Raw genomic sequence first — 26,640 nt, 5'->3', positions numbered from 1 at the left:
GTTGCTTTCCGTTTGTCTCTGTTCGCTAGGTTTCCATTTTTTTTCACGGAAACAAAAGTTCTGCAGTTTCGTAAAAAAAACGGAAACCTAGTGAATGGAGACAAACGGAAAGCAACTAAAACAAAAGAATTACCTTTGAAATAAATGGTAATTCTAACGGAACCGTTGCTTTCCGTTTAATCTTTCGATCCCCTCTTCCTCTGACTGAAGAGAGGTAAACGTATACTAACGGTAGTGTGAACTTCGACTGATATGGATATTTTCCACAGAGTGCTGAGAAGCCATTCAAGCAACATGAAAGGTATATAGCACGGTTGGCATTGCAGCATTCCTAGTCGCATATAGCCAGTGCCAACAGTTCTAAAGACATAGATCATTGGGCTTTTGCAAGAAAAAACTGCTTCTGAGGATCTTATGTACTGAATTAGTACCACGTAACTTATGTGTTATGTATGTTTGTTGTGTTTGGGGCTTCAGTACTGTGTAACAATAGCTCTGCCTAAAATATCACCTTGAGAATTATCTCATGTCTGCTTAAAAGGGATGTTATGCATTTCATTTTAGTTTAATTAGATGTAATTTTGTAGAAGAGAAAGTTTGGGGCAGATTTACTAATGCTGAATAACATTTAGACAGTGTAAACCATAAGGGAGCATACTGTATAATAAATTTGGCACATCTACTGTAGCTAGACATGATCTACACTTTTTCTCTTATTGAGCTAGAATTCTCCGCCACATTTTTACTTTTTTTAGACACTTTTTTCGCTGCGCTATACAAGTGGCTGTGGCTTAGCGGGAAAGGAGAACTGGCCAATGTCACGATCCATGGGTATGTGGACTCACTAGGCCGCACCGCTGTAGCGGAGTAGCAGCTGAGTCCTAGTACAAGAGTACCTCCAGACAGTAACGGAGGCTAGGCACAGATGAGCTTGAAGACAGATGACACCAGATGTGGTGTATAACAGCAGGTGTGACAGGTGGCACAACACGACTCCAACACTCTAAGGCACAGGATCAAATATAGCACAGATACAGGTAGAAGGACACAGGAACAACGGGGACAGGATAACACTAAGGAACCATTTGCTAAGACTAACATGGGTAAACACAACAACGCTCAGGCAATGAGTGAAAGGGCAGAGCCCTTTTTATAGTCCAGGGTGATCATGCGCTAATTAGTGATTTTTTACATGTGCGAGCACTTTAATGCCGGGTGCGAGCGCGCACACCCTCCGGGAACCAGCATAGCGAGGCAGAAGTGAGTGCCGGCGTCTCTCAGGAAGGAGATGCTGCCCAGCACTCACACGTTTATGGCCGCGTCCGTTGAGGGGTAAGTCAGAACGACGGTTTGCGGCTGTGAACATTACAGCCAACACCCTTATGTAAAGAGTGTGGCTTAAATGCGCCTCTGTGCGCCAAAATTTTGCAGTAAAGTGGCGTAAATTAAGCCAACCAAGAGGTGGCATAAGGAAAAGAAAGGTGTTTAACATGTCTAGCAAGATGCACCAAATTTATCATTCTAATTTATCACTGATAAATTTGATGCATTTTCTGACTGCCCGGTCTAAGTTTACGTTTTGTCTAAAACCCAGGACTCATGCACACGGCCATGCCCATAATCTTGGTCCACGATTACGGGCATGGCCGGCCGCTGGCGACCGTGGACAGCCAGCCTAATTTTCGGCCCGTCCTCCTTTACAAAATATGGGAGCACGGTCCGTAAAAAGAAAAAGTTAGGACATGTCCTATCTTTTGCGGAGGCTCTCTACAGCCTGGACACCTTCCCGCAAATATACAGGAATGTGTCCGTGGTCGATAGAAGTGAATTGGTCTGGAATTGTGGACCGTAAATACTATAGAAGATCGCTAGTATGAATATCTGCTTGTGTAAATAGACCTAACAAACGAGCTCATCTGAGCTAACACATGACTGTATAGAATGTAACACAAAATAAGTAAAGCAAATAATATCTTCTCCATCACATTTTTATTTTTTTATGCTGCGGTTGGCAGGACTGTGATGGAAATATGACTATAATACACACAAACTGTACCTTTTTCACCCAAATTGAAAGACTATACTAGAATATAATCTGTGAATGTTGTCTTCTATTATAAACAAACCATGAGTGCTATTCCGGCAAATTTATAATATCTTCTCGTACAGTGAGCAGTGTTATCTTTGCTACATATTCCCCAGACAAAGAATCAAGGAGAGATTAATAGCCAAACGGAAGATGGGTTAGAAGCTGAGCAATAAACGTCTAAAAATAGCTATGGAGACTGTTATTCTCTGCAGCACAATGACACAATAGCTGCTGGATTGAAAGCAGCCGCATTGTCCACTCTGGGGGTATATTAGTGAGTGTATATGCATGTGTATTCTGTAACAGCGACTATCCAGAACACACAAGATACGATTGGTCATACCCCATATAAAATGAGACGTTCAGGCAAGGTTATTCGAAATTCTTATTATTAATACAGATTTATTTATTTTTTGCCATTTTTAATAAAAGGGAAGAATAATGAGTGTCGGGGAGAAGACCACGCAAATCCTCAACCCAGTGATTATACATTACCATATATCATACATTACCATTACCATATTTATTTAACTAGTTAAGCACGATTAACAATGGAAGTTCATTCTAATGAGTCTACAGCCATATACACTACAGTTTCTCAGTTAACATAAGCTCTCGTCTAAGAAAAAGAATAAAATAAGAATGTGAGGTGACGTGCTGTGAAAACCTATTCGTGTTGACAGACGGCATACTGGAATCCTCCGATATGCACTGTGAGTCTATTGGCTGCAGTGATTCTGGCCACAAATATCTGTGATTAGATTGGAAAGGAAGGCTAGCAACAGCAAGCTGCAGCCAATAATCGCTCCTGTGCCTAGTGAAATGACTCCGATAAATGACTTTCCCATAAACGCACAATCTTGTAATGTGCTTTGCTTCTATAATTATAGTACAAAGGATTAGGGGAAAATCTCTATTCTACAAGACAATCAACAGAATGGTTTTAATTGTCTTTAATGTTCAGTGTATTAGCAGGGCAGTGTTTGCACTAGGGCAAAATATACATAGAGGATGGCCATTTAGACAGGAGCTGTGTTGTAAAAGGGACAGGGATGTAATCCGGTAGTTGGCTTGTGCTATTCTGTTTTTCTAAAATCCATTTACAAAGCATATATTTCAGAAAGACATTGAAACTGTATCCATGATGAAATCTGGTACATACGTGTGCTTACTTATAATAACTGTATTTATACACATATAGTGCAAATTTTCAGAAAGTAGCTTAGAAGCGTGATTTGCTGTAGAACTTTCCATCATCCTTAACTACAACAGTGCCACCAACAGGAAAGTCCGCAGCCATCTTCTCTGAAGCTACACTACACTAACCAGGTTACTACTCAAACTTTACTTTTTTTTTTTAGTTCTTTACCCCACGGGAGGTCAGTTTGTCCCTGGGACTTGTGAATCCCTGCTTACACCCCTTGCACTATAATTGTAAATCTTTATTTAGGTAATGACAAATCTATAACTTTTTTTTATTTTACATTGGGGGTGGGGATCTTTATGAAGTCCATATGCCCTAGTAGGACATATTGGAATAATTTAGAACTGCTGTGTAAGCAATTATCTATATTCTAGGGAAAAGGTGACCTTCCAAGTTTGCACCATAATTCGCCAAGTCTTTTTGACATGATAATTTTACTACTACCTAGGAGGATGAGTTTTTACAAGATATCTCACAATATATATTACAAGCTAGCTATATGTTCGCTATTGTGGAGGTGGCTCTACCAATGTTACACTGAAACTTGATACAGTTGCTTTACATTATTTTCTGTTGGAGTAAAGTGGACAGACATTACACAAGCATGGCACTCTTGGCATTTATTATTCAAAGCTACGAGGAGTTACCTCTATAATATAAATCACATTTTTCAGAACAGTTTGTTGCCGGTGACTTTCTTTATTTACAAAGGGATGAAAATGGAAAAGTAGAAATAGTAGTAAATGGCGTTAGCCATCATAATAATCCCATCAAAATCAATGCGACCCTTAACAGAAATGTTTCTCTATATTTTTCTCTTCACCGAGTCATGGTGTAAATTTTCACGTCAAATTTGCTTTGTTTATAGTAAAATATTTCGGGTTTGTGTCCAATGCAGTCCCCCAACTTACTCTAAATATATATTTTATTCTCTTATTTCTTCTCTGTTAGGTTTTCATTACTATTTGATGAACTGAACAGCATAAAATGCTACCCTATTCTATACAGTCACAAAATAGACATAACGGATCATAATATAAGTAAATAAATAATATTTTCCTAGTAGATGAGCTAATCAGATATGGTCTGAATTTCACCAAAGTTTCAGCTCTGCAAATTCCGGAACTTTTGGGGTTCGTGGCACGTGAATCGCAGCAAAATGGCAGGTGTCGGCAAGTGCCGGCCACCATTTTACAGATGAGAAAAAGGATCACTTGATCTTAGGGGGATTTCCCCATAATGCCTTTTAGGCAGCCTTCTCAAACTGCACTGCATTTATTCCTCTCTCTATATGATGCTGTCACTTTGACATTATATGCTGGCTTGGCATTAAAGAGTTTGAAAGGGGTTGGATTTAACTTGGATACAGTCCGAACAGACATCAGAGGATCAGAGATGAGTTTTCAGGGCAAGTGGGGTACTTTTGATTTCCAGCGAATTTATTTGGACCGCATCTAATGAAACGGCCCATTTGACTGAATCGTACCCAAGACGAAATTTGGGAAATTTGCTCATCTCTAGATTTCTAGCATGGAGCAGCGGCATAGCTGGTGGTGGGCTGGTGAAGTATGCACCCAATTTGCTTTGTGCTAAAAGTGACGCCAACAAGTTGCCCTTCCCTTGACAGGGTATTTAGATGCAGGATGAGGCAGTGATTGGAGCCTTTACCCCAGGTGAAGAAAAAACTAGATTGAACTCTAATTTTACAAAAGAAAGATTCCCAAAAGACGCAGATGTCATTTTGGAAATCTTATTTTGTCTGATGTGTTGCTTTTATAAACTGTTTCTCAAGTACTCAACAGTGTACGTATCCCTTCCAGCAAAATTACTGTTGTTCACATGATTTTTAGTCTGTCTAACATGAGTAATCACATGAAGTTGGTGTAGGAAAAAGAAATATAAAAAGAGACTTTTACCATTTCTTCCATAAAAAGTTACTTTGTAATCCTTTATTTCATAAAAGACAAATCTTGATATATTGTGTTTACGCATTAATAGAGTTACCTAGACTTATGTAAATTCTTCCAAGCCTTCATCTGTGCTTGCGCAGGTCCTGAAGGTCCAAGTAACTCATGCAGGCACAGTGTACAGCAGTGGAAGAGGCTTAGGGACGTGTGTCATCACTTGCCCCTACATCAAATTTTTTTTTTTGGACGGGGGTGTCGTGCGGTTGGTACAGAAGGCTTGGCTAGCAAGGGGACGTTGCTTTACAAATAGAGAAAATTACACAGAACTTCTAAAAAGTAGATATTAGTAAGTTGCATATAATTATCTTTCCCACACATTTGTTAAAATTAGACATAAACTAATAGTATGTGGTCGCAGCGGCACCTTAGTTCCGGAAGGCGTCTCAGCTGTGACAACATGGTTCCTCTCAAGCCAATCAGCATTTGAGATGTTAATTCGCATTCGTTTACTGTCACATCCAGGCAGGTTTAGGAGAGATTTAGATTGGCCAAGTTAGATTTTCAAAGCCTGCCCTAACCAATACATTTTCTGAATGTTCCAGAAGACTTATTTTGTTTTTGTTCATACATTTGTTCAGACCTACTATCTGTTATTAGGGCTTAAGATAAATGCACATGAAATGAAACTACAATCCCTACTCACAGGAGTTGGTTAAAGAGGCTCTGTCACCAGATTATAAGTGTCTATTATAAGTGTCTATCTCCTAAATAATCTGATCGGCGCTGTAATGTAGATAACAGTTCTTTGTATTTTGAAAAACGATAATTTTTTAGCAAGTTATGAACAATTTTAGATTTATGCTAATTAGTTCCTTAATGTCCAACTGGGCGTTTTTTAACTTTTGACCAAGTGGGCGTTGTAAAGACAAGTGTATGACGCTGACCAATCAGCGTCATACACTTCTCTTCATTCCAGCCCAGCTTCTTTCACTGCACAACGTGATCTCGCGAGATCACGCTATGCTGTCACTTACTCACACACTAACTTTACCGAAGTGTCTTGAGAGTGAATAGACATCGCCTCCAGCCAGGATGCGATGTCTATTCACACTCCCGACACTTTGGTAAAGTTTCTGTGGGACTTAGTCACACAGCACAGCGTGATCTCGCAAGATCACACTGTGCTGTCATTTATGTCCATCTGTACTCACAGCACAGCGTGATCTCGCGAGATCACGCTGTGCTGTCATCCATGTCCATCTGTAGTCAAGGCACAGCGTGATCTCGTGAGATCACGCTGTGCTGTTGTAGTAAGTCCCACAGAAACTTTTCCAAAGTGTCAGGAGTGTGAATAGACATTGCATCCTTGCTGGAGGCGATGTCTATTTACTCTCAAGACACTCCGGTAAAGTTAGTGTGGGAGTATGTGACAGCACAACCTGATCTCGTGAGATCACGCTGTGCAGTGAAAGAAGAGGGGGGCTGGAATGAAGAGAAGTGTATGACGCTGATTGGTCAGCGTCATACACTTGTCTTTACAACGCCCACTTGGTCAAAAGTAAAAAATACCCAGTTGGGCATTAAGAAACTAATTAGCATAAATCTAAAATTGTTCTTAACTTGCTAAAAAATGATAGTTTTTCAAAATAAAAACCACTGTTGTTACCTACATTACAGCGCCTATCAGATTATGTAGGAGATAGGGCACATATAATCTGGTGACAGAGCCTCTTTAACTAAAGATTTAGCGCAAGAACAGTTATTCTACTATTGTGTTAATGCTGTAGAATAAGTACATTTATAGAGGCCTCCTGGTCTTTCGTAAATGGATGCAGCTTTCGTCGAGTTGTTCGCCGGTTCAGTCTATATACTTTTAATTGGGGGCAATATGGACTTGGTTTCCGTTGTGAATGTGATCCATTACTGCAAGTGCTAAGACATTCACCGATCTAAAGTATAGATACAAGTGGCAGATATAAATATGGTCCTGATATTTACGTGCTGTTGGCTAACTACCATATATTTTTTGCACTTATTGATAATGCCTATTTAAACAGACCTTTGCACTTCTGATAACAATGTTTCCCTTATTTTATTTAATTTTTTCTTTCAGCTGTTACGTGAGTTGAAGCATCCAAATGTAATTGCATTACAAAAAGTATTCCTGTCTCACAGTGATAGAAAAGTTTGGCTACTGTTTGATTATGCAGAACATGATCTTTGGGTAAGTTTGTTTTCCAATTTTGAAAACCATGTATGTCACTATGCATCCTGTAAGGGTATGTTCACACGAGGTCATTACGTCCGTAATTGACGGACGTATTTCGGCTGCAAGTACCGGACCGAACACAGTGCAGGGAGCCGGGCTCCTAGCATCATACTTATGTACGACGCTAGGAGTCCCTGCCTCGCTGCCGGATAACTGTCCCGTACTGTAATCAGTTGTAATCACCCGACGGAACCCTCTGACGGAACCCCGGAACGGAAATGAACGGTGATGTGAACAGGCCCTAAGATCTAACATGCTGCTCTTAAATGCATTTATATATACACTGATTAGCCATAACGTTGAAATTAGTGACCGGTAAAATGAATAACATCGATTGTCTCCTAACAGTGGTCCCCGTCAAAGGGTGGGATATATTAGGCAGCAATTTAACAGTCCGTTCTTGAAGTTAGTGTGTTGGAAGCAGGAAAATAGGCAAGCATAAGAGCGACTCTGACATGGGACAAATTGTAATGGCTTGACGAGTGGGTCAGAGCTTTTTCCGAATGGCAGGACTTAGGGGTGTTCCTGGTATGTAGTGGTTATTACCTACCAAAATTGGTCCAATGAAGCAATGGGCACTTAAGGCTCATTGATGTGTGTGGGAATCGAAGTCTAGTTCATCCGGTCCGATCCCACAGAAGAGCTACTGTAACAAAAATTAATGAAAATGTAAATTCTGGCTATGATATAAATGTGTCAGAGCACATTGCAGCTTGCTGCTTACGGTACTGGGCAACCGCAGACCGGTCTGAGTGCCCATGCTGACCCCGAAACGACTAGAATAGGCACATAAGCATCAGATTCGGACCATAAAGCAATGAAAGAAGGTTGCCTAATCTGATGAATCCCAATTTTTTTTTATATCATGTGGACAGCTGGGTGCGTGTGTGACGCTTACCTGGGGAAGAAATAGCATCAAGATGCATTATGCGATGAAGGCAAGCCGGCAGAAGCAGTGTGATGCTCTGGGCAATATTCTACTGGGAAACCTTGGGTCCTGACATTTACGTGGATAATACTTTGACATGTAACACCTATCTAATCATTGTTGTAGACCAAGTACACCCCTTCATTGCAATGGTATTCCCTAGGGAGTGACCATTTTTAGCAGGATAATGTGCCCTACCACACTGAAAAAATGGTACAGGAATGATTTGAGGAACTACACAAAGAGTTCAAGGTGGTGATTTGGCCTTCAAATTCCCTAGATCTTCCCCAGAATCCGATCAAGCATCTGTGGGATGTGCTGGAAAAATAAGTCAGATTCATAAATTCCTCAGCTCGCAACTTACAGGGCCTAAAAGATCTACTGTTAACGTATTTGTGCCAGATACCACAGGACCTCTTCAGAGGTCTTGTGGAGTCCATGCCTCGACGGGTCAGAGTTGTTTTGGCAGCATGAGCGGGACCTACACAATATTAGGCAGGTGGTTTTAATGTTATGACTGATCGGTGTATATCATATATTTGATATATGATATCAAAATATTATCTTTTTTTTTTCTTTATAGCATATCATCAAGTTTCATCGTGCCTCAAAAGCAAATAAAAAGCCCATGCAGCTACCTCGATCAATGGTGAAATCTTTGCTTTACCAGATTCTGGATGGAATTCATTATCTGCATGCAAACTGGGTACTTCATCGAGACTTGGTAGGCAATAACATTGTAGATTTTAATATTACATGATAAGTAATGGTACTGTATGGAAATGAAAAATATGGTATAAAACAAAATGCTAATTCTTGCTGGGAAATTGCTATTTATACTGTTATGTGTTAGACACTATCCGCATCAAGTTTTTGGCTTGCGTTTCCTGTAAACGCCAGTAAAAGCTCCCAACGTATACGTTAAACATAGGCTGTGACTAATAGTTGCATCCGTCACCTATAGACTATTATGGGATACGTTTAGCATATATGTCATGAATTCTCATCACCTTTTCATGATGTATACGTTAAATGGATGCCATAATAGGCTATGGGAAGGCTAAACTAAACATGTTTCAGTAGTTCTAACAATAAGCAAGTTCTTACAAGAAAAAGATACGGATTCTCACCACTCGAGAGGGGAGAAAGAACAGGACTGGAACCTATTCCATGTTACTTCAAAAGTGCATCACATGTACCCGATCCACAGAACATGAATGCATTTACCTGATCTTCTCAATTGTTTCATTTAACACCTCAGGGGACAAAATGCACAACTTGAAAGTCCAAAAGGATTCTGTAATGACAGGGATAGGGAAACAGACAAGTGAGCCCTAATCTACCCGCCACTCAGTCCCTGCCTACTTGCAACGACCCGCCCTAGGCGACGGGGTACAACTGGGCGACGGTCCCTACACTCAGTAAGTGCACGACAGACAACCAGACAAGGAAACACAGAACAAAGGGAAACGGGGCAGTTGCCCACGGCAACACCGTGAGCAACAAGAGTAGGAAACGAGCCGAGTCAAACCAGGAGAGTACGAGGTGCGAAACGCAGAGCAGGAGAGTAGTGAACAAGCCGAGTCAAACCAGGAGTGTGCGAGGTACCAAACGCAGAGCAGAAGAGTAGTCAGTAAGCCAGGGTCATATGAAGCAGGGACAAGTAGTTCAAGAAGCTGCAGCAGGGCCAGGAAACCAACAGAGAAGAATCACAAGCAAGGAGGAACAGGAAAGGCAGGTATAAATAGACAGAGGGCGGGAGCTAGCTCCGTCTGGCTAGGCTGTGATAGGCTCTCCCACTCCTAAGCCTGCCATCCTGAGTGGTGGAAGATGGAGTCAGTCTCACAGACATAGAAGCAGGTGCAGACTGATTACCTATGGGCGTGGATACAGAAGCTGTGCCTGGCAGATCCTTAACAGATTCTCTATTATTTAGACGCTGGTAACGTTGGGAGTATGATCTGGAATGTGTTCAAGTATAGAAAAACTTCAAACGAGAGCAATCTTTATTATGCAAAATAATACACTGATTCATCTCTGTATTTCTAATGTTATATCGATGTTTGTTCATCCTCGCATGCACAGATTGAACTGTACGACCCACTTACTGTAGGTTATAAATACATTCTGGTAACTACAAATGACGTGGAACAGTTATAGAAATAATTTGATAGATTTTCACCAGTGATGGTGGATAAAAATAGATTTTTGCCGTGATCTAAAATAGGGCAACACAAGCAGTTTTTCTTCCTGTACCAATATGAACACAAGTTTGGAAATAATCCTAATGATGAGTGACCAAAAATGTGACAATTTATTTTTATTTTTTTCATCCAACACCTTTTACTCACGGGTTGTCAACACCCATTGCAATCCTGCTTTTCTTAGGCATCCATCACCCATAGGCTATTATGGCATCTCTTTTACCCATTACATGATGAAAAGCTCATGATGTGACATAAGCCATACAGTGGCATATGTCATCCATAGGGTCATGTTAAAAAAAAAAAAAGAAGTATACCGCACAATATGCAATATATTTTGTTTTGTTGAATCTGTTGTATGGAATAGCGTAGTCTACTACGCTTTTTTATATTTAAAAAAAAAAGTTATGTATACCAGTTACATCAGGATAATTCAAAAATTGAAAATGTTTGGTTAATAGCCACTAAGACCGAATACAGCAAAGTCGTCGCCCCCCTCCCTTCACTATTGACTGACATTTGCTGTGTATATAGGCAGATAGATAGTGGCCATTAATCCTTGGTAAGGCGGTTGGGAGGAAGCAGGAAGAGGTAGAGAGTACTCTTCCCATGATAACAGCAGACTCATAAGTGTGACTTCTGCTGTATTCTGACCTGGCAGCTGTTAACCAAACGGTACATCATTTTTCTTGCGGTTTGTTATATAGTAGCCCAGTTGACCAGTCATTATCATATCCTTTTAATCCGCTTTTATTGGTGTTACTTGGCAGACAGGGGGAAAAAAAAATCTTGTCTGCAGTTATGGATAAATACAAGCATTGTGCTAATGTTTAAATAATAAATAAAAAGTTGTACAGAATAATTAATCATTATGCAGCGGCAGCTTGAGGGTGGTGACACTAGATTTCCACACTATTGTAGTGGACTGATGTTGTCACTTTTGTTGAGTGACAGCTTTCACCAGCGCTTCCGGGCCCGGTTGGAAGATGGAACCAATGCTGGATCATGGATTGTATGTGTAATTATATTGCAATAGTATATTTTATTGGAGGCTGTCGCACAAGTGAGAGAAATGCAGGAGACTTTCTATTCCCCTAACAGAATTTTTTCTTTTTTTTCATTGTTAATTAATATATTTTATAATGTTTTCACAAATGGCTATACACTTTACCTGTTTTATTTCATGTTTATCTTCTGTGCAAATCTTTCCAGTTGTTTTTCTAGAAATATAATGTTTAAGTACAGTGGAATACTAGAAAACATTGGAAAAATAATAATTTTTCTGTGTATGTATAGTTATGAAAATAGGGTCAGCTGAGTCTGGTGAGATTTGTTCTGGTACAGAAATAAGTGTTCTTCACCCTAAAAACATCATTTACTTTGATAAATGTGTTCGACCTGTTTCTGTGTACAGTTTAAATGTAATCATTTGGTACCCCTGGCAGATGCCTTCTTCTCTCCTATGGAGGCGATAGTAGTCACATCTAAACCCAATAAAAGGTGCATTCATACACAGCAGATTTTGTTGCAGAAATTTCTTTGACTGAAAATCAGTTCTTCTATTTATCTGAATGTGGTTGTTTCTGCAGCAGGTGCGTGAATTTCTGCGAGTTTCAATCAGATGATTTCTGCAACAAAGTTAGCCGCATGTGAATTTGCTCTAAGGCTACACTTAGAAACTTTTGAAAAAGGTCTGGGAGGATCAAAATGTAGAAATTACATTTGCCTATTTATTACCTTGAACCATTTTGAATAATAAATTAACATTTTTAGTGCGTACAACACTGGACTACTTGTGTGCTGTGGTTTATCTTCACTAATCTCAACCGAGTGCAGAACTATTACTACAATAGATTTTGTACTTTAGACCAAAAAATTTATTATTTTGGAGTCCGGATAATCTCAGAAGCCTGGCATAGCCAATTGTTTCCATGGTCCTTCAAAGGTTTCTCCCCAATATCTTCCCTTTTCACAACTAGATTTCGGCCTATCTCCAGAATTGATCATAAGGCAATGTCGAATCCCCACCATAGAGCTGCCCTTATGAATGGCCAGCATGATCACAAAAAGAAAAGTTCCCCTTAAAACCATGGTTCCCAAGATCAACAATTGATTACCTTCAGTTATAAACATAAATAAGTATATTGCAGGGCTTATCAAAATAAATATTTTAATAATAGTTCTTTTTTTATTCAACGTTTTAGCAATTTTCTTTAAAAAATGTACTTTCTGACGACTTTCCCCCATTTAGTTGATATTATAACATTGACTGCCTGGTATCCATGCTCTGCGCTGCATACGGGAGCTTAGGAAGCAAAGCGTGCTCATTCATGTACATAACTAGTGTTATACTTAAAGTTTAACACAAAACACATTATTATGAGAACTTTTTGTGTTCAGATTTTTAACCTTATTTACTAAATCTCAGAGAACCTTCTTAGAACTAAACCAGTGGTTCCTACTTGTTATCTATCTCCTATTAGTAGTTCAAAGACATTCCCCTACTTTCCACTAGCATCAACTATTCTTTTCTTAATGTTCATTTTATTGTTTTCCTGATGTTCATTTCACAGCATAGTTATCATCAGACTGCTTTTTTGGAAAAGGGCGATATTTCCATTGCGTTTATAAATATATGAGTGCCTTAATGTGGTGTGCTATCAGAGTTTTGTCATCTGTCTGTGAGGTAGAACAATGAATAATGGGCTAAGGATAGCAGCAAGTAACTAGGGAATTATTCCCACGGGAATGTAGTTGTAAGGCTATTCTTTGCACGTAAAAAGACATTGTTTAATGCCCTAACACTGTAGGGTCAATAACAGTCTATGTAAAAAAATAACAGGGTGTTCAGCATTCATGCTTTAAAGTTTAAGTCCATGTTTGTACACTATTGTAAAGAATGAATCTGCATTAAAAGTCAAGTAACTTATCTTGCATTGATCCTGAATTTCAATCTGTAAGATTCAGAGCTGAAGTCGCCCAGCAATCCTTGCTGTCCAGAGAGAGCTTGAGTTAGTGATTTGCATTCTGACAATAGTAGGAGTTGAAAAAACGAACGGTCCTAATGTACCAAGCTGTAAAAGGGGGTATAACCATCTTAAACATTTATGGCAAATCCATCGGATATGCCATAAGTGCCTGATAGGTGCGGGTCTCACCTCTGGGACCTTCACCTATTGGGAAGAAGGGGGTCCACTGCTCGTTGCTTGCTCAGCACTTTCTACAACTCCCATAAACTTACACAGGAAGAGGACCAGACGCAAGCGCGCCCACCCCTCTGAAAGAGGAACAAAAAATCCAACTATGCTGGAAGTTTTAGTGTATCTTCCCATGGGTCGTATACACTGCGTGACACCCTTCTGTTGAATTCTATGGAGACTAGCGGCTGTGAATCGGCAGTCTTGGGACCCACGTTCTCCTGATTAAGTGTGGGTCACACCTCTGACATCTTCACCTATCGGGCATTTACGGCATATCCTGTGGATATGCCATAAATGTATAACATGGGAATATTCCTTCAAAGATGTGTTTGATGACATGGTTTACTGTTTCCAATGATGACCAGAAAAATCATGATTGCAACTCTGAACTATAATACAGGCTGTAACTCAGGGCAAGTGCAAGATAGGAAACTCAATAGGTGTGCAAAGTTTCACTTACACTTTAAGTTTATTTGTCTTAGGTGCTTGTTTCCTTGATTATATTACTTCATTATAAGCTGGTGTTATAGCACTTATCATTAGCTGCTGTCTTTTACCATCACAGTCATTAATACTCACTCATTGAAGGTTTATTCAATACTGTCTGCTAATTATACAATTCTTCACTATATGGCTAAAAGCATGTGGACACCTGACATCACACCAATATCTGTTTTTTTGGATATCCCATTTCAAAACAATATATGTTAATATGAATTTGGGCCCCATTTTGTGGCTTTAACATCATCCAGACTTTCCAAAAGATTTTGGAGTATGTCTGTGTGAATTTTTGCCCATTCAGGCAAAAGAACATTTGTGACTCAGACACTGATGTTGGATTAGAAGGTCTGGCTTGCAATCCGTGTTCCAAATTCATCCTAAAAGGGTTCGATGGGGTTGGGGGTGAGTGCTTATTGCCATCCACTCGTGTTCCTCCACACCAAACTCCTTAAACCATGCATTTATGGACCTTGCTTTGTGCACAGGGGCACAGTACTGCTGGAACAGGAAAGGGCCTTCCCCAAACTGTTGCCGGAAAAAGTTGGAAGCATACAATTGTCCAAAATGTCTTTGTATGCTGAAGCATTGACATTATCCATCAAACCATGAATATAGCCGCAGACCATTATCTCTCTTTCTTCAAATTTTACAGTAGGAACTATGCATTCCGTGCTAGAAGAATTATGCATTATTCTGGTATCCACCAAACCCAGATTCGTCCACCAAACTGCCAGATAGTAAAACATGATTCATCATTCCAGAGAACAAGTTTCCACCGTTCAAGGGTCCAGCGGTTGGGTACCTTACACGACTCCTGACGAAGGTTGGAATTGCACATGGTGATCTTAGGATTGTGTGCAGTATTTTTGACCATGGAAACCCATTTCATGAAGCTTCTGGACACACATTTCTTGTGCTGATGTCGCTTCAAGTGGCAGTTTGAAACTTTGTAGTCAGTGATGTAACAGAGGATAGGCTATTTTTACATGCCACCTGCTTCGGTACTCGGCAGCCGCTCTCAGAGTTTACGTGATCTACTGCTTCTTGGCTGAGCTATTACTCCTAGATGCTTTCACTTTACAATAATAGTACTTATAGTTGACCGGGGCAGATCAAAAATTTCACGAACTGACTTTTGGGAAAGATGGCATCCTATGATAGTGAAAAGTTTATAGTCCGACCAATACTACTAGCAATATTTGTCTATGGGGATTACATGGCTGTGTGCTTGATTTTATGCACCTTTTTGCAATGGGTGTGTTTAAAACTCAATAAATAGAAGGGCTATCCACAAACTTTTGGCCATATAGTGTAGCTGCTCTGAAGATATATTCCATGCAGTTGCTGTAAACTGTTATTTTAGGCATTATACTGTATTAGTCCCTTGCTGGATTAACCAGAATTTACCTGATAGTGTAGCATTTTTAATGTGCTTGACATCTGATCCACAGAGTCTCTTTCACTTTATCTCTGGAGTTAGAGTATCTCTTTTTTTGGCGTTCTATTGTGCCAGGCTGATTTTCATGTGCAGTAAGGCACTCTCTGATGATAATCCCCTTATAGCCCAAAACATGACATCACGTTTTCCTTGTAAGCTTAATAACATTGACACCTGAGCAAAATCTGTTAGTCTAGTGCCAGGTTAGTCCCACAAATGCTGGACTAGCAGAATTTTATTTTACTTGAATATATCGCTTATATTATGAGCACAACTTTGGCTATCTCCATTATGCAATATTCTAGTTACAATGCTTTCATTTGCTGAAAACATCACATTGCATTTTCCTGTTTATGAAATAACACAGAATATTTTTATTCCAGTGGATAACTTCCCTCCATTGAATTGATGCCCTTTCATTGTTACTACCACAGAATAAGCTCCGGTGAGATAACAGGCCTTTGTTGTTCTGTTCACAGACTTATAATATAACATCATTCCTCTCACAGTTCAATTGTGCATTCTTAACATGTGTAGATAGAAAATAGACATACAACATCATGTATACAGAATCAATATAGCAGTTGAAATTTCTTATCACTTTATCTTTTGGCTTATAAACTTTGTCGTAATCTGCTTTTATTCAATTTATTTTAGTTAAGACAAAATAACAGAGTAGTATTTTCAGATTTTCAACTAGTCATGCCACATTTTTTTTTTGTGTATTTTTATTATTGTGCAGAAAATTTCCTTTAACCCCTTCAAGACCAAGCTATTTTTGGCCTTCAGGACCAGACCCATTTTTTCAAATTTGACATGTCACTTTATGTGGTAATAACTCTGGAATGTTTTTACCTATCCAAGCGATTATGAGATTGTTTTCTCGTGACATGTTGTACTTTAGGTTAGTGAAAAAATTTGGTCGATAAATTTATTGCTTATTTGTGAAAAACACCAAAATTTAGAGAAAATTTGAAGAAATTATGATTTTTCTAATTTTAAATGTATCTGCTTGTAAAACAGATAGTAATACCACACAAAATAGTTACTAATTAACATTTCCCATATGTCTACTTTATGTTTGCATCGTTTTTTGAACATTCTTTTATTTTTCTAGGACGTTACAAGGCTTAGAACTTTACCAGCAATTTCTCACATTTTTAAGAACATTTCAAAAGGCTACTTTTTTCAGGGACGAGTTCAGTTCTGAAGTGGTTTTGAGGGCCTTATATATTAGAAACCCCCATAAAACACCCCATTTTGAAAACTTCACCCCTCAAAGTATTCAAAACCGCATTCAGAAAGTGTTTCAACCCTTTAGGCGTTTCACAGGAATTGAAGGAAAGTAGAGGTGAAATTTACAAATTTTATTTTTTTTGCTGAAATTCATTTGTAATACATTTTTTTTCTGTAACACAGAAGGTTTTACCCGAGAAATGCAACTCAATATTAATTGCCCAGATTCTGCAGCTTTTAGAAATGTCCCGCATGTGGCCCTAGTGCGCTAATGGACTGAAACACAGGCCTCCGAAGCAAAGGAGCACCTAGAGGATTTTGGGGCCTCCATTTTTTAGAATATATTTTAGGCACCATGTCCGGTTTGAAGAGGTCTTGTGGTGCCAAAACAGTGGAAGCCCCCAAAAGTGACCCCATTTTTGAAACTACACCCGTCAGGGAATTTATCTAGGGGTATAGTTAGCATTTTGACCCCACAGATTTTCTGCTAAATTTATTCGAATTAGTCTGTGAAAATGAAAATCTACTTTTATTGCAAGGAATAAAGGAGAAAAAGCACCCCAAAACTTGTAAAGCTACTTCTCCCGATTACGGAAATACCCCACATGTGGTAATAAACTGCTGCTTGGACCCACGGCAGTGCTCAGAAGGGAAGGAGCGCCATTTGGATTTTGGAGCACTGATTTTACTGGAATATTTTTCGGTGCCGTGTCGTGTTTGCAATGCCCTGGAGGGACCTAAACAGGGGAAACCCCCAAAAGTGACTCAATTTTGGAAACTATGCCCCTCAAGGAATTTTTCTAGTGGTATAGTTGGCATTTTGACCCCACAGGTTTTTTGCTGAATTTATTAGAATTAGTCTGTGAAGATGAAAATAGACTTTTTTTCTGAAAAAACATAGAATTTTCTAATTTTTATAAGCAATAAAGGAGAAAAAGCACCTCAACATTTGTAAAGCAATTTCTCCTGATTACGGCAATACCCCATATGTGGTAATAAACTGCTGTTTGGACCCACGGCAGGGCTCAGAGGGGACGGAGCACCATTTGGATTTTGCAGCTCAGATTTTGCTGAATTGGTTTCCGGGGGCCATGTCGCATTTGCAGAGCCCCTGAAGTACCAGTATAGTAGAAATTCCCCAGGTGTGATCCCATTTTGGAGACTATACCTATCAAAGAATTAAATTAGAGGTGTAGTGAGAATTTTGAGCCCTCAGGTGTTTTATAGATTTTATTAGAATTGGGCCGTGAAAATGAAAATTTTTTTTTTTCAAATAACCTATAGATTTAGCACATAATTTTTCATTTACACAAGCAATACAGGAGAAAAGACACCCCAAAATGTGTGACAAAATTTCTCCTGAATAGGGAAGTACCCCATATGTGGTTGTAAACTGCTATTTGGACATACAGCAAGAGTCTAAAGGGAAAAAGCGCAATTTCGTTTTTGGAGTGGAGATTTTACAAAATTTCTTTTTTACTCCATGTTGCATTGCGCTGAGGTACCAGTACAGTGAAAACCCCCGAAAAGTGACCCCATTTGGGAAACTACACCCCTCAAGGAATTAATCTAGAAGTGTAGTGAGCATTTTAACCCCAAAGGTTTTGTAGAAATTAGTGCACAGTGGATGTTGCATTTTTCAAATTGCCATTTTCCACATATATGCTATTTCAGTGCCCAATGTGTTGTGCCCAGCTTGTACCACCGTAGACACACACCCCATAAATTATTGTTAAGGGGTTCTCCAGAGTACAGTAATACCCCATATGTGGTCATTAACTGCTGTTTGGGCACACTGCCAGGCCCAGAAGGAGCTCCATTTGGCTTTTGGAGCTCAGATTTTGCTTGGTAGTAGTTTTGTTTAGTATTTTACTGGTGTTTCAGCTTATAATATGGGGGCATATGTAAACTGGGCGGAGTGCATCAGGGTATATGTTAGCTGGGTGGAGTGTATCAGGGTATATGTAAGCTGGGCGGAGTGCATCAGGGTATATGTAAGCTGGGCGGAGTACATCAGGGTATATGTAATATGTGAGGAGTACATTAGGGTATATGTAAGCTGGGCGGAGTACATCAGGGTATATGCAATATGTGAGGGGTACATCAGGGTATATGTAAGCTGTGCGGAGTACATCAGGATATATGTAAACTGGGCGGAGTACATCAGGGTATGTAAGCTATGTGGAGTACATCAGGGTATATGTAAGCTATGTGGAGTACATCAGGGTATATGTAAACTGTGCGGAGTACATCAGGGTATATGTAAGCTATGTGGAGTACATCAGGGTATATGTAAGCTGTGCGGAGTGCAACAGGTCATAATAGGATGATGTAATAATGGGGAGAATGAATAATACAATGAATGATCCATGGATAGTGACGTACGCTTTCAACCAATCCTTCATGCACAGGCCGGATTTTTGGGTGTAGGAGTCGCACTTCTAAAGGGTGTCCGTGGTATTGTACAAAATATCCGCACTCCAGCATTGTCTAATCTTTGACTTCACTAGCCCCATATGTAGCACAGAACCCAAAATTTCATAGATTCCGCTGCATTTACAGGGTCTACAAATGGGGGCTGCAAATGATGACGTGGGGTTTTAGGTGAAGAACTGCTGCACATATAAATTAGTCTGGGTCGTCGTTTTGCATTATTGCGTTCCAAGAGTCAGAACTTTTTATTTTTCCGTTGACGAGCTGTGTGAGTGCTTGATTTTCATGTGATGAGCTGTCGTTTTTATTAGTATCATTTTGGGGTAAATGTGATAATGTGATCAGTTTTTATTCAATTTTTTGGAGACCAAAAAACAGAAATTCTCTCGCTGTTTGTTTTAAATCAATTTTTAACGGCGTTCTCTGTGCTGCATAAACAACATGTTTGCTTTATTCTGCGGTTTGATACGATTATGGCAATACCAAATTTATATTGTTTTTATATGTTTTACTACTTTTACACAATAAAAACCCTTTTTATAAATAAAATATTTTAGTGTCACCATATCCTGAGAGTCATAACTTTTTTATTTTTATGTCGACGGAGCTTTGTGAGGGCTTGTTTTTTGTGTGACACACTGTAGTTTTTATTGGTACCAAGTTTGGGTACATGCGGCTTTTTGATCACTTTTTATTCCATTTTATTGGAAACAATGTGACCAAAAAAGGAAATTCTGGCATTGTTTTTTATTGTATTTTTTTTACGGTGTTCACCGTGCGGGATAAATAATATTATATTTTTATAGGTCACGCCGATACGAACGCGGCGATACCTATTATGTCTAGTTTTTGTCTTTTCTTCCATTTTTTATTATTGTTTTTATTACATAAAACTTTTATTTATTTATTTATCTAAAACTTTTTTTAACCTTTTTTTTACTTTTTATTTTACACATACTAGGGGACTGGAAGATCTGATCTTCTGATCCCCTGCACAATACACTGCACTACTTGTGCAGTGCAGTGTATTATATACACTTATACACATATACACTATATACACATTTTATACACATTTTATAACTGACAGTTGAGCCTATTACGTCCTGCCTCGGGCAGGACCTAATAGGCTCCCGTACCTGGCAACCAGGAAGCCATTGCTAGGCTTCCTGGTTGCCATTGCAACCATCAGAAACCCGCGATTTTTCGCGGGGGGCCAACGGGGTACAGAGGGAGCCCCCTCCCTCTGTATCAATCACTTAAATGCCGCTGTCGCTATTGACAGCGGCATTTGAGGGGTTAAATGGCGGCGATCGGACATAACAGTGATCGCCGCCGTTGCAGCGGGATGTCAGCTGTATATTACAGCCGACTCCCGCTGAGGATGAAGAGCGCACAGCTCCTGTGCCTGCTTCATCCTCAGGACGTTACTGTACGCCCATTTGCGGGAACGAGCCGCTAAAAAGGACGTACAGTAACGCCCATTTGCGGGAAGGGGTTAATCTAGACCCAATGCTGGATGGATTTGCCCATGAAGAAGGCTCTATGGACTCTATGCACTTACATTATGGAGGTGTATGTGTATAAAGACCGCACAATCCTACAGTTCCTTCTCCTGAACAGTGTTCTCCCTAAGTCTTGGCAGCTCCTGAGCAGAGCAGTTAGGGAGCAGGGCAAGTCTCCATCAATGGTGGGCGATCAGATGACCAAAAGTAATACCCCCAGTAAACGCTAATATAACGGACTAAATAAGAGAATAAGAAAACGTATTTTGAATTAGATTTAATTACTTTTTTAAATACTATAATATTACAAGTACACCAATAAAATAGACAGCTATAAACAATTATAGGCATCAATGAAAGAATCCCTCATTACACCACTGTCCTTATAGATGGCACCACAGACCCCCTGTAGATAGAGCCACACAGACCCCCTGTAGATAGCGTCACACACAGACCCCTGTAGATAGCGCCATACAGACCCCCTGTAGATAGCGCCACACAGACCCCCCTGTAGATAGTGCCATACACAGCCCCCTTGTAGATAGTGCCACACTACAATTCCCTCCTGTATATAGTGGTACACAGCCCCCCTCTCCCCTTGTATATATTGCTACACAGCCCCCCTCTCCCCTTGTATATAGTGCTACACAGCCCTCCTCCACCCCTTGTGTATATAGTGCTACACAGCCCCCCTCCCCTTGTATATAGCGCTACACAACCCACCCCCCCTTGTATATAGCGCTACACAGCCCCCTCCCCTTGTGTATATATAGGCTACACAGCCCCCTCCCCTTGTATATAGCGCTACACAGCCCCCCTCCCTTGTATATAGCGCTACACAGCAATTTTCCGCTGTATATATTGCTACACAGCCCCCCATCCCCCCTTGTGTATATAGTGCTACACAGCCCCCCTCCTCCCCTTGTGTATATAGTGCTACACAGCCCCCTCCGCCCCTTGTATATAGTTCTACACAGAACCCCTCCTCCCCTTTTGTATATAGTGTTACACAGCAATTCCCCCCCTGTATATAGCGATACACAGCCCCTCTCCTCCCCTTGTGTATATAGTGTTACACAGCAATCCCCCCCCTGTATATAGCGCTACACAGCCCCCCTTCTGCCCTTGTGTATATATAGTGTTACACAGCACTCCCCCCACCTGTATATAGTACTACACAGCCCCACTCCTCCCCTTGTATATAGCGCTACCCAGCCCCACTCCCCCACAGCTCCTTAAAAAAAAGAAGATTGTACTTATCTTGCCCCCGTTCCCACGACAGATGGAGCGCTACACTGGCTCTCCGGCGGTACACATGCGCAGACCGGCGTGATATGACGTCTTATAGGCTGCAGGCCTAACGTGGCCTGCAGCCTATAGTATTCATTTGTATCTGCATCCTGAGGACGCACATACAAGTGAATATGGCTGTCGCTAGCATCGGAGCCCCCTCCGGTGCTAGAGACGCCACTGCATCTGCCCACCACCTGTGTCAGTGCGCAGGCTTTAAACTTTAGTGAGCGGGCGCCGTATAGGGAATGCTGCTCCTGAAGTCTAAGCTCGGAATACAATTTTTGCTCCATGTAAACTACAAAAACATGGTACTATATACCTTAATTTATTAAACATTTAGAAATCCCCTGTAATTGTGTCTGTTTAATAGTCTCAGAATAGCGAAATAGCAAGATCCCATTTCATGTGAACATTACCCTGATTTGGGAGGAATGCCTCCATGTGTTTGTTGATTCAGAGAGGAATATCTCTAATACTGACGGTGTGATATCCTGTAGGAGAAATGTCTCCATGTGTTTGCTGATTCTGAGAGGAATGCCTCTAACACTGAGTGTGTAATATACCATAGGAGAAAATTCTCCATGTGTTTGTTGATTTTGGGAGGAATGCCTCTAATACTGAGCGTGTAACATATCGGACATTGGAAACATCTCCAATGTTCATAAATTCAAGAGGAATGCCTCTACCCCTTTAGACACTGTAGATAGTCCTCTGAAACACTGGAAGGAATGCCTCCATTTTTCAATAATGAGAGTGTCCATTACCTTAGATAATTTAGAGTGAATGGTGTCTGGATTCTTCTAGGAGGAATGCCTCCAGTTGCACCTAAACGGACAGACAACTTTTAGTATATCTTTTTCATAGCTAGATTATATAGTGACTACCTCTCGTCATTGAAATGGACTGTTATTCTTCCCAACTGGAGCACTAACTTTAACCCCTTAATGACCAGGCCATTTTGCACGTTAAAGAGGCTCTGTCACCACATTATAAGTGCCCTATCTTGTACATAATGTGATTGGCGCCGTAGTGTAGATTACAGCAGTGTTTTTTTATTTAGAAAAATGATCATTTTTGACGGACTTATGACCTATTTTAGCTTTATGCTAATGAGTTTCTTAATAAACAACTGGGCGTGTTTTACTTTTTGACCAAGTGGGCGTTGTGGAGAGAAGTGTATGACGCTGACCAATCAGTGACCAATCAGTGTCATAAACTTCTCTCCACAATGCCCATAGGTCATAACGCCGTAAAAAATGATAGTTTTTCTAAATAAAAAACACTGCTGTAATCTACATTACAGCGCCGATCACATTATGTAGAAGATAGGCCACTTATAATGTGGTGACAGAGTCTCTTTAACCCCTTCCCGCTCCTGGACGTACTATTAGGTCATGGCAGCTGTATCGTTCGCGCTCCATGACCTAATAGTACGTCTCGGGAGTAACGGCCGTTTCGGCCGTCTTCCCGACACATACAGGAGATGTGACAGCTGCTGTCTTGTTCAGCAGCTGTCACAGCTCCTACAGCGGGGACCGATCGCTGTGTCCCCGCTGATTAACCCCTTAAAAGCCGCGTTCTATAGAGATCGCGGCTTTTTAGGCTTTAAGCTGCCATCGCCGGCCTGCTACGCGATAGCGGCCGGCGATGGTGACTATGGCAACCGGACACCAAACAATGGCGTCCGGCTATGCCATAGACGGAAGCCTAGTGGGTCCTGACAACGTCAGGACCCACTATGCTTGCTGTCAGTGAGTAGCTGACAGCTCTGATACACTGCACTACGCATGTAGTGCAGTGTATTAGATTAGCGATCAGGGCCTCCTGCCCTCATGTCCCCTAGTGGGACAAAGTAATAAAGTAAAAAAAAAGTTAAAAAAAGATGTGTAAAAATAAGAAAATAAACGTTTTTAAAGTATTAAAAGTAAAAATCCCCCTTTTTCCCTTATCAGTCATTTATTATTAATAAAAATATATAAACAAACAAATAAACTATACATAATTGGTATCGCCGCGTCCGTAACGGCCTGAACTACAAAATTATTTCGTTATTTATCCCGCACGGTGAATGCCGTAAAAGAAAATAATAATAACCCGTACCACAATCACAATTGTTTGGTCACTTCACCTCCCAAAAGATGGAATAAAAAGAGATCAAAAAGTCACATGTACCGAAAAATGGTACTGATCGAAACTACAGTTCGTTACGCAAAAAATAAGTCCTCGCACGGCTTTATTGATTGAAAAATAAAAAAGTTCTGGCGCTTAGAATAAGGTAACAAAAAAAGTAAATGATTTTTTACAAAACGTATTTTATTGTGCAAACGCCATAAGACATAAAAAAAACTATAAACATCTGGTATCGCCGTAATTGTATCGCCCCGCAGAATAAAGTGAATATGTCATTTATAGCGCACGGTGAACGCTGTAAAAAAAAAAGAATTAAAAAACAATAGTAGAATTGCTGTTTTTTAGTCACCACGCCACCTAAAAATAGAATAAAAACTGATCAAAAAGTCGCATGCACCCCAAGAAAACTACAATGGATTCTTCAAGGGGTCTAGTTTCCATATTGGGGTCACTTTTGGGGGGTTCCCAATGTTTTGGCACCACAAGATCTCTTCAAACCGGACATGGTGCCTAATAAAAAAGAGGCCTCAAAATCCACTAGGTGCTCCTTTGCTTCGGAGGCCGGTGCTTCAGTCCATTACCGCCCGAGGGCCACATGTGGGATATTTCTCAAAACTGCAGAATCTGGGCAATACGTATTAAGTTGCGTTTCTCTGATAAATCCTTTTGTGCTATAAAAAAAAAGGGTATAAAGAGGATTTTCTGACAAAAACAATAATTTAAATTTCACCTCTACTTTGCTCTAAATTTCTGTGAAACACCTAAAGGGTTCATAAACTTTCTAAATGCTGTTGTGGATACTTTGAGGGGTCTAGTTTCTAAAATGGGGTATTTGATAGGGGTTTCTAATATATGGGCCCCTCAAAGCAACTTCAGAACTGAACTGGAACCTAAAAAAATAAATAAATGAGGCAATACTTCGCTTCTTACAATATACTGATAATGAGCCATGCCCACCCCGAGATGACCCCAGTTTTGACCGTTTGTATAAACGGAGACCCCTATTAGATCGTTCCAGTGCCCGGTTTTCCCAAGCATACAACCCCGAGTAGTGTATTTCTATTGATGAGTTCTTGGTACATTTTAAAGGGAGGGTTCAATTCCGCGAGTACCTGCCGGGTAAGAGGGCAAGGTATGGCGTGAAGATGTATAAGCTGCAAGAGTGCATTAGGGTATACCTACAGGTTTAGGATATATGAAGGAAAGGCCACCCCCAAACCAGACTGCATCCTGGACTACAATAGGTACATGGGAGGGATGGACTTGTCCGATCAAATCCTGAAGCCCTACAGCGCCATGCGGTGTGGTATAAGAAGCTGGCCGGGCACATCATACAGATGGCTTTGTACAATGCGTACGTGCTACGTCGATGTGCAGGCCAGACGGGAACTTTCCTGGAATTTCAAGAGGTGATATTCAAGAACCTAATCTTTAGGGACCAAGAAGGGCGCATCGTACCAGGGCGGCAACACTTTCCAGGAGAAGTTCCCCAAACTGGCAAGAAGGGAAAAAGTCAAGAGGTGCAAAGTCTGCTATAAGAGGGCGATAAGGGATGACGCAATATATCAATGTGACACATGTCCCGAATAACCAGAGCTCTGTATGAAAGAGTGTTTTAAAATTGATCATACATCCCTTGGTTTATAATTTACCCCAATTTTACTTACCCTGATGCACTCCGCACAGCTTATCCCCCCTCGTCTTTCCCCTCTGAGCCCTGCTGTGTGCCCAGGCAGCTGATAACAGCCACATGTAGAGTATTGCCATACCCGGGAGAACCCACATTACAGTTTATGGGGTGTAGGTCTCCGGTCAAAATGCTCACTACACCTCTAGATGAATGCCTTAAGGGTGTAGTTTTTAAAACGGGGTCACTTCTTGTGGGTTTCAACTGTACTGGTACCTCAGGTGCTTCTGCATACATGACTTCGCACTAGAAAATCCCCAGTAGGCCAAATGGTGGTCCTTTCCTTCTGAGCCCTCCCATGGGCCCAAACGGCAGTTTATCACAACAAATGGGGTATTGCGGCACTCAGAACAAATTGCGCAACAGAATGGGGTATTTTATTTCTTGTGAAAATAAGAATTTTTGAGCTAAAATGACATATTATTGGAAAAAATATATATTTTTTAAATTCCCAGCCCAATTCAAATAAGTTCTGTGAAGAAACTATGGGGTCTAAATTGTCACATCACCCATAAATTAATTCCTTGAGGGGTGTAGTTTCCAAAATGGGGTCACTTCTGGTGGGTTTCCATTGCTTTGATACCTCTGGGGCTCTGCAAATGCGACATGGCACCCG

General features: G+C 40.5%; 1 protein-coding gene across 2 annotated transcripts in view; it reads left to right on the top strand.

The window, feature by feature from the left end:
• CDK19 (cyclin dependent kinase 19) overlaps positions 1 to 26,640 on the top strand; it is a 218,101-nt gene that overhangs the window by 120,641 nt on the left and 70,820 nt on the right. For both annotated transcript variants that reach the window (XM_075864229.1, XM_075864228.1), the window contains exons 3-4: positions 7,314 to 7,424; positions 8,981 to 9,121. In XM_075864229.1, coding sequence (XP_075720344.1) covers positions 7,314 to 7,424; positions 8,981 to 9,121 — 252 coding nt within the window. The remainder of the gene's footprint in view (positions 1 to 7,313; positions 7,425 to 8,980; positions 9,122 to 26,640) is intronic.

The sequence above is a fragment of the Rhinoderma darwinii genome, chromosome 4, assembly GCF_050947455.1.
Source record: "Rhinoderma darwinii isolate aRhiDar2 chromosome 4, aRhiDar2.hap1, whole genome shotgun sequence".
NCBI classification, from domain to species: domain Eukaryota; kingdom Metazoa; phylum Chordata; class Amphibia; order Anura; family Rhinodermatidae; genus Rhinoderma; species Rhinoderma darwinii.
The sequence above is the reverse complement of the archived record's forward strand: the minus strand, read 5'-3'. Positions and strand labels throughout refer to the sequence as shown.